At 44.2% G+C, this 9051-nt stretch overlaps 2 protein-coding genes across 7 annotated transcripts in view; both read right to left on the bottom strand.

The window, feature by feature from the left end:
• The window catches only part of His4r (Histone H4 replacement), a 267260-nt gene that overhangs the window by 29893 nt on the left and 228316 nt on the right, over positions 1-9051 (bottom strand). The window lies entirely within an intron of this gene.
• Positions 400-9051, bottom strand: part of stumps (DBB domain-containing protein stumps) — a 33997-nt gene continuing 25345 nt past the window's right edge. For 4 of the 5 annotated variants that reach the window (XM_036818529.3, XM_036818527.3, XM_036818528.3 and 1 more), the window contains 2 exons: positions 4139-4325; positions 400-3810 (listed from right to left, as the gene is read on the bottom strand). In XM_036818529.3, coding sequence (XP_036674424.3) covers positions 999-3810; positions 4139-4325 — 2999 coding nt within the window. In that variant the 3' untranslated portion in view covers positions 400-998. Of the gene's footprint in view, positions 3811-4138; positions 4326-6793; positions 6968-9051 lie in introns of those variants that run through there. The other variant, XM_036818530.3, reaches the window with a different exon arrangement.

Here is a 9051-nt window from a genome sequence, read left to right as displayed (position 1 = left end):
TTTTGCTTTTAATTTTCTTTCTTTACTAAGCTGAATTAATTCCACTCCACATAAATCCCTTTGTGGCCATTAGATTGTCAGCAGAAAAGTGTGCTACAAACATTTCAGTTACTTTTTAAATATTTTCACTTTTTGCATTTCCCTTTGCCATCATTTAAGCAGCCAGCGCGAGAAAGTCGTTCCAGTCAGCAGGTCCTTATGAATGCAAACTCGCATTTGTTTCCGAAAAAGGGAAATTTACGTTGGCAGTTGCAATCCCATTTTGCGTGTTGCAGGGGATTCCGCACGATTTCCTGTTCGCCACGGACACTTTGGGCTCCCACACAACCCACATTCACATCCCGATTTCCACCCAAAACACCACGTCCTTCGAACGTGGCAAATGAAAACAGGTTTGGCTCTGCTTATATATAAAAAATTTATTGCGTTTAACTTTGCGGGGGATATGAGGATAGTAGAATGAACGAGTTTTTCATGCTTAGCGGCATGCCGAAGATGGGAATCTTAACACTAAATGGGTTAATCCTAAAGTTGAATGAATCGCTCTGATATGTCAGATGCTTGGTTCGTTTGTATCGACTTAGGATCTACACTTATTCTCTAAAGATATGTTGATTTGGTTGCTTGCAATCGTTTCAAAAATGTACAGTTAGATGCTGAAACCGAAGACTACAGAGATAATACAAATAATCCGAAGTGATGTTCATTAGAATTTTCAATTTTAGTTTTAAAAATTTTCAAAGATCTAAGGACCACTTTCGAATGCCTTAAAAGTATAATTAGAATAACAATAACTAGTTCATACTCATTTCATCCTTTCATTTGGTATGCGAAGGGATGAGCTTACAGACTAAGCAAATATCAAGGATTCCGAAACAGATCAAAATTTTATGAAACATGATAGATCAATAGACCCCATTTACAATCGGAATTGGGTGCTCAGATATATGTATCTTTCTGTCGAATCTTTCGATTTCGAGATGTGTCGTTTGGATGGCCTAGCAGTTCATGTAGTTGGGCGCCTGCTCTTCTGTCTTGGAGTCACTTTCCGGGGCAATGTCACCCACATTCTGGTAGACCTCGGCCTGGACCTCGATGCTGCCCACCTGGGGACAGGGGACTGGGATCTGCTTGGGCTTGAAGGAGCTGCATCCGTTGGCGGAGCTACTCTTGGTCAGCTTGCCGTAAATGATGTTGGAGCGCTCGTTCAGCTTGATGGGCTGCAGGGTGACTCCGTTATGGTTCTGGTAGTGCTGATTCTCCGCCTGCTCCTTGGCCTCCACGATGGTGTTTAGGTAGTTGTTGCTCTGGGACTGGGCCAGTGGTTGGCTGCTGCCGTACACGGGTATGTTCGAGGGGAACATCTGGTAGTGCTCGGATCCCGTGGGACTGGTGGGAGTATTCAGGCGCTGGCAACTGGACATGGGCGAGGGGAAGACGATCTGGTGACGCTCGTCGCCGGGCGTGGAGCTGGGCGTGAAGACTGGTCGTGGCGGAGGTGGCACCATGTAGTTGTCCATCATACGGCAGTGGGGAAAGCGACGATCCTCGTGATCCGAGTGGGTGCCCGAATCCCCCAGCGATGCACCACTGCAATTGCTGCCGGTGCTCAGTCTCCCGGAGGAGGAACTGGAACTGGACACGCTCTGCAGGCTCAGCGAGCTGATGGGTCGTCCTGCTCCCACGCCGGAGCTCACTCCGCCACTGGACTTGAAGCTACAGCTGGTGGCTATCGAAGATTTGGTCTCATCCAGCAGGCTATCATTTCCTCCCGGTGTCTTGGATCGCGAGAAGAACTTCTTGATCCGCTCGAAGGGCGTCTCCCGCTTCAGATGCGTCTTCACCTGCTCCTGGATGCGCTCGTACTCCCGGCGCAGCTGGTCAATCTGCTCCTGCTTCTCGCGGAAGCTCTGCTGGACATCGTTGCGGTGCTTCCAACGCTCCACCAGCTGCTCCACATCCCGAATTGAGAGCACATTGTTCTTGAAATCATGCATAATCTCGGCCAGCTCATCGTCCGCATTGGATCGCGTGTGACTGGCAGCGGAGGCATCGCTGGCACTGCGCTTGAGGGTTCCATAGCCAGGCTGCTGCTGCTGCTTCTGGTTTCTGGCGCTAGTTTCCCGACTCAGCCGGAGGGGCTCCTCCACGGGTCGATTGGAGGGCTGGAACAGGTAGTTGCCATCATCCTGGACCACCGGCACATTGGAGGGTTGCAGCACATAATCATTGCCCGGCTGGTTCTCCAGCAGCTGTGAGCACTCCTGGCTGAACTTGTCGGTTTGGTAGAGAGGAGCGCAGTCCACTTCATCCAGGGATTTGGCTAGATCCTTGGGAGGTTGGTTCTGCTCCTTGGACTGGTAGTAGGGTGGCTCATTGATCCTCAGCTCATTGGTGGTCTTCTCTGGACCCGGTTGGCCACCAGCTTCTGGTAGCTTCTTCTCGGACTCCACCTTCTTTTCGGTCACGGAGGCCTGCAGGTTCTCATCCTCCGTCTCCACACTGATGTAGTTGAGATTCGAGATGGCCAGGGTCTCCGTTTTGGGCCTCACTTCGGGCGTGTTCTCCCGCTCTGATCCGCTAGACATCTCCATGTACTCCGCCGCGGGCAGTTGCTTGGGTGGCTTTCCCTTGCCGGGATGAGCTTCGATCACCACATTGGCATTGGGCTTGGGACTGCTCTCGCCAGGTGGGGTCACTCCCTTGAAGTAGTGGTACATGGTGGTCAGTTCATGGAACTCCGCGAAGCTGACTATGTTCTGGGCCAGCTTGTGGTGATTCTCCTGCTCGGCCAACTCGGCCGGAGTGCGTCCGGCGCAGTTCCTCACGCCGCAGGCCGTGTCGCCACCTGGGCACTCCATCAGCTGGATGCAGAGGCGATTGAGGCCCCACCTAGCAGCGAAGTGCAACAGGGTGGGATACTCCTCGGGACTGGACTCCAGGCGGGTGAAGAAGTGCGGCTGCCGCTCGCTGGGACCACTCAGTAGGTGGAAATTGGGCGGCATGTTGCGCTGGAAGCACTGCAGCAAGTGCTGATCCAGGGCATCACGCTCCACGGGTCCAATACCCAAAGCATGGCACATAAACTCTATCGGCGAGTCCTCGATCCGCAGCAGCTGCTCCATTTCCCGCAGACGACTCTCGCACTTGATGGGCCTGGCACCCAGACTCTTGTTGTTCTTCTCGATCCGGATCTCGATCATGGTGGAGATCTCCATGCAGGCCTCCGGGATATTGAACTGCAGGGTGTAGGGATTGCGGCACTTGAAGTTGCGCAGCTCAATGAGTTCACCGGATTTCTCCACCAGCAGCTTCAGGGTGTCATTCTTCTCCAGCGGCTCGGCCAACAGGGCCACCACTTTGTTCTGACCCAGTTTCACCTTCTTGGGCAGCACAGTGAATCCTTCGGTGCAGCTGGAAAAGCTGCGGGATAGGCCACCACTTCCTCCTCCTCCCGAGTTATCATGGCATGGGGGTCGCTGGCACAGAGCTCTTCCCAGGATATCAGTGGCTATGCCCAGGATATTGCTGATCTGCACCTGGTCATTGTCCCTCACCACGCACCGCCGCCACTTGTAGTAACTGGGCAGCGCCGACTTGTGCATCTCCTTCACCTTGTCCTCGCTCACGTCCAGCAGAATGGCCAGAACCTTCTCCACCCGAATGATCACCGACAGCTGGGTCATCAGGAAGCTGTGGGGAAGGGCCAACAAGGCGGGACACAGGATCACTATTTGCAGCGCTGTGTTCTGGTACTTCTGGGCAATCTCCTCGCTGAAGGGACCATCGTCAATTTTGATGTGCAGAAAACTGGAGGAGATATATATATTAGAAATATATTAGAAAGATATTTTTGGATTTATTATTAATAATTAGAATTTTTTTAAATGAATTTACATTTAAGAAACAAAATGATAATAAATTTTATTAAAGTCATTCAAGTGGAATTGGCTATTCAATGATTCATAGCTTTAAGTGAATAGCTTTTATATACAGATAGAATACTACAAAAATTCTAATAAATGACCTGTGTTTTTAAAATGTACTCGAATGACAGTTAAACACCATTCAAATCAATATATATTTAAAGATATTGCTAGTTAATATTATATTATATTTATTAGAACTTCAAACTTACTTGAATGGTTTCCGTCCGCGCTGTTTGGTGATCTTGTCGAAGTGGTTCTTCAGGAAAGTGGCCCTCAGATAGGCCCGCTCGCTGTGCTTGGCGGTGATGATCAGGATGTCGTCCATGTTGTAGCCGGCGGGACCCAGGAATCCGGATGCACTCGCTCCACTTGCGTTGTTCACGTTGCCGCAGTTGTCTGCAAAATGAGCGGAAAAGATCGTGGGACGGTCAGCGAAAATGACTCGAAAACTCAAATAACTCGGAGGAGTTGCTGATAAGGAACCACTGGCCCAAGGCGACCTCCTGAATAATCTCCCTACATATAGAAACGCATATATATATATATATATATACAGTGCGTGTGTCTGTGATAAATAATGTGTTTACTTAGGATTTGACCAACTTGATTTGTGACCTCTTCAAATAGTTCCCACTCCCGGAAGAATTTTTATTTGACTTTGCCCTAGGGAAATGTGACTTTTTGGCCCATTCAAGCGCCGCTATTCTTTAAAATGCGATAATCAAGGACGCAAAGGTAAAGTGTGTGTATACTTGAGTGAGGCACTGTGTCACCTGAATCAAAATTGTCCCTTATCTTTGGCTGGGCCAGGTATTTAAGAATAGTTTTGATTTCTGAGGAAGATCTAGAAGTTGATAGTCAGGTGAAGGAATTGTAATGCACAATATTTTCCTGAAAATGTTTATGAAAAAGTTTATGCAATTTATTATATTTAGTGTAAACATGTCAAGAAGATCATTATTAATGGAAGCACGGAATAAAATATAAAACGTTTTCAAAATTCTTTAAGAATCACAACCACTATGTAGCTATTTTGCCAGACTTTGTTCACACCATAAACTTTTATTTTCTTTTTTCATCAAAAGATGCCACACATTTCACACTTACTCACTCACTCACGATTTGTAATCCCAAAAAATGATGCTTGAATCAGTTATGTTGTAATCTTTCATAGATCTTGCTCAACACTTAAGGAATTCAGAGATAATGCCGGAAATCTATTGAACTTTCCACACAGCCACATTCCGCAGTGACATTCTCATCGCGACTGTCCGAAGATGCATAGTTGGACTTGGATTTTAGTGGAAGGAAAACAACAGATCTTCGGATGAAACTAAATAAAACAAAATAAATTGTGTAGGGGAAGATGTTTTCCTACTCTCTCCCGTTTTAGCCAAATAAATTAGGCCGGACTAATCAGTTGTGTTGTCCCAGCGACATTTTCCCTGTGCCAGCTTCAGGTTGCCTCATAAATTTAGTCACGTTTAGCGCATTTAAATAAATCTCCTCAAGGCAAAAAAACACCCAAGCACTCGGATGATGAAGATGATGATGAAGATGAGGATGATGCACACGCACATGGGAAGTGGAGACAAAGCGATGCTATCTCCTGGCCAAACCGAAATCCACTGTTGCATTTGCCAGAATCTGAACTTCTTGACACCCACAAATGGCGGCGACGTCAGCAGAAGTATCTCTATCTTTATTTCGCTCTTTCTTCCTGTCGCCTTGTGCACTCTGCCTCTTATTTCTCTGCTTTTCCTGCCTGACTTTGCCCCCTTTTGCCCAGCTATACCCAGATATTCCCGTCTCCCTGCAGCTGGTGCTCATTATAAGGCAAAGGAACTGGAGCTCTCGGTTCTATATGATGTGGAAATGAAAAAAGTAGGGGGAATATATGGATATATTTTGCATCATTTCACTTCTGCCTCTCTTCATATGCAAAATATTGTCAAATTTTATTTGAAGCCTTCTAAAAAGACCCCTGACAACATAATTAAGTGGAACTGTTTCGAAAGCTTTGCTTTGGCCCTTTTAAATGATTAATTACTGTGACCGAATAAAAGTTTATCCTGTTCGCGTGCACAGAAAAAAATATTTAACCTCTAACATTTTTTAAAATAATCAAAAGATATGTTTAACCAGAATATCTAGGCTTTTTACAATTTTAAGAACATTTTTGAATTAAATTAAATTTTTATTTTACATATTGGTTTTAGGCTTAAGGCCTATGTTTAGTTTAATTTGCTGATAAGAAAACAGCCCATAAACAGGAAATGTTTTCTATTCTAAAGCCTACAACATTTTAAAATTCATTTATTTTAAAGTGAACTTTAAAATTAGCCTTGAAACCCAAACTAGAACTGTGTTCAATTTTAGACATATTCGATTTGAAGTGAACTGGCTTTGTTTTGAGTTGTTGATCCTGCTCCACCGACTTTGGCCTTAATGGCTTTTGTTTCATTTCAGTTTGCAAACTTTGATTTTGTGACGAAGGAGGAGGAGGCTGTCGCTGTGGCTGCATTGAAATTTATTTCTCAATTACATGGCAGACGACAGTTTTGCGACAGCAACGCGGCTGTTGAAAATCGCAAGTAAAATGGGAAGGGAATGAAAAGCGCAGTCTGACATTGAGTTCCTCCGTGGACTATATAATATATATTCCGGAATGGCTGAGTGCTGGAACATCTGGTAATTGTTAAATCGCTTCTCCTTTTGGGTAAGACAAAATGCTCCCTTTGTTCATCATCATCATCTTTGTGCCTTGTTGCTTATTTGCAATTTGCGAAAATGCTCTGTGTTTTCGGCTGTGATCGATCACAATTTAATGGACCTCGTATCGCGCAGCTGCATCCCGAACTCACTCATCTCCATGTCCACATAATCCTCCTCCCTGGAAGGCCTTCGCTGCCCCGAAACGCAGCTAAAGAGGCGACAACTGCCCTTCGTTGGCATTTCCACTTCGATTTCGATTTGTTCGTTTCGAAAATTGCTTTAAAATTTCACAAAAGAAAAGAAAAAAACCGAAATACAATGTTTTTAATTGTTAAGCGCCGCGAAGCGAGTCAAACATTGCGCTAATTTGTCGTCGCAGCATCCACATTTCGAATGGAACTAACTGCCCGATCCACAATTGTGGGCCAGTGGTTTGACCCACCGCAAATCAGCGGCTGCCTAGGATTACGCCTTTAATTAATTGATTAAAACTAACGCCGAGAGTGGGCAGCTGTGGAATCTGGTTTTATTCGACTGGAGGCAATGTTAGGAATATAAAGCATAGATTGAGTTATCTTGAAGATTTCAGTTTCCTTATCAAGCTCTGTTAAATTTCAAAAACTCAAAAATAAAGCTTTGTTTTCTTAGATATTCCATCCCCGAAAATAACATCGAAATATTTTATTATTTGTTATTCTGTTTCTCTACCAAATGATATATTTTCCTTGAAATCCCATTATATTGACTTCCAAGTAGCTGCATATAAGAAGAACCCCCATAAATTCCCAAATAATTCATCAAAAAACATTCTTATAAGTGAATTTAGCCCAGGCTGGCTTGATTTTTATGATGATGTTTTTGGAGAGTGGTAAAATGCAGAGGGGCTAGCCGCACATTTTGGGGAGAGACAATTTGAATAAATGCCAACCGCTGATGGTGACACTTTTTGTATTTATTTTGTTCTTCTTTTTTTTAGCAAGAGACATAAATCAACGAAAGGCGAACACAGAAATATAAATGCGGGATTAAATGGACTGCGGCGGAACGCAACGGGTTAAGGCAGTAGGGGTATGGGGGTTTTTAGGGGCCTGGGGCCACCGGACGACACACAAATTAACCCTCCCCCTCGAGAGTCAAACAAACAGCGAATAACTCAAAATGTCCACAGTATGTGTGCATACATACCATAACAATTATCATTTAATTATGTCAACTGTAACTTAATTATGCGCATATATATCTTTTAATTTAAGGCCAGTTCTCCACTTGGATTTGGTTAATTGTCGACTTCCTTATGAGATTGCAGCATCTCCATATATGTATGTGGTACTCCCCCAATTTATTCCCAAACCGAGATAAATCCTTTCTCACAAAAGTTTAACCCAAATTCCGAATGCCCCAAGAGTACGGGCCGTTCTCGCAGAGATTTGTATTAATTTAGATTTAGTTCGCACTAGGCATAAATCATAAGTGATTTAAATTGTTTTAGTTCTAGTTTCGGTGCCATGTCCAGCCATTTTTCCCCGCCCTTTGGTATCTCGACCCCCAGATCGTTAAATGGAAATTGCTGTTCTCATTGTCTCTCAGATTCCCTGCCACAGAGTGTGAGAATTTCTGACAGCTGGACACCGGGGGGAAAATAATGTTATGGGGCAGGGAAATCGGACTGAGAATGGTATATGCTATTGGGAATGGGGATGGTCAGTCACAACGATTATAAATGACATTGCTTTTGATTTGGCTCTCTGGTTTTGAATATGCCTGCATTTGTCTCTCATTTCTGGAGGCAATCTGTGTTTCGGTTATTGGGTTCTGAAGAGGTCAGTGAATTGGACAATGTTCGTATTAATGACAGCCCCGGGCTTCTGTGGTAGAAGAACACTCCAATTAAGTGAAAGATGTGTCCAAAGATGTGTTTATAAAAGTAGGTATTTTTCTTTTTGATAGCTTCGATTGCCATACGGCATAGTTCCTTCAGTTAGAGCTTTTAAATATTCCGTATTTCTAATATATTACCAAATTCAAAAGTAGTTTTGTTTTTTTGTAATGATTGATAGGAGTTTTCTTCATAAACTTTGTGTATACGATTCGACTTAAAGCACTCTTTTTTTTCCTCCTGGGAAACCCCAAATAGAGTACTCCATGACCCAGTAAATGAAGAAATCCATTTTCTCATTGAAACGTCTAGTAATGAAAACATTTAAAAACACATCATAAAATGTTGCATCGAATAAGCTCCCTTTCTACGCATTCCCTCTAAAACCGACAAGGAATTTCCCGCTAAAAGCAAACATAAACAACATTTTGAAATCTCACTTTCAGCCCTAAATAGCGAAACAGCAAAAACTATAGCTACAAGAAAAATGAGGCATCGAACCGTTTTCCAAGCCATAAACATAAGGAAAAC

The sequence above is a fragment of the Drosophila suzukii genome, chromosome 3, assembly GCF_043229965.1.
Source record: "Drosophila suzukii chromosome 3, CBGP_Dsuzu_IsoJpt1.0, whole genome shotgun sequence".
Lineage (NCBI taxonomy): Eukaryota > Metazoa > Arthropoda > Insecta > Diptera > Drosophilidae > Drosophila > Drosophila suzukii.
This window is presented reverse-complemented; position numbering and strand designations above follow the sequence as displayed.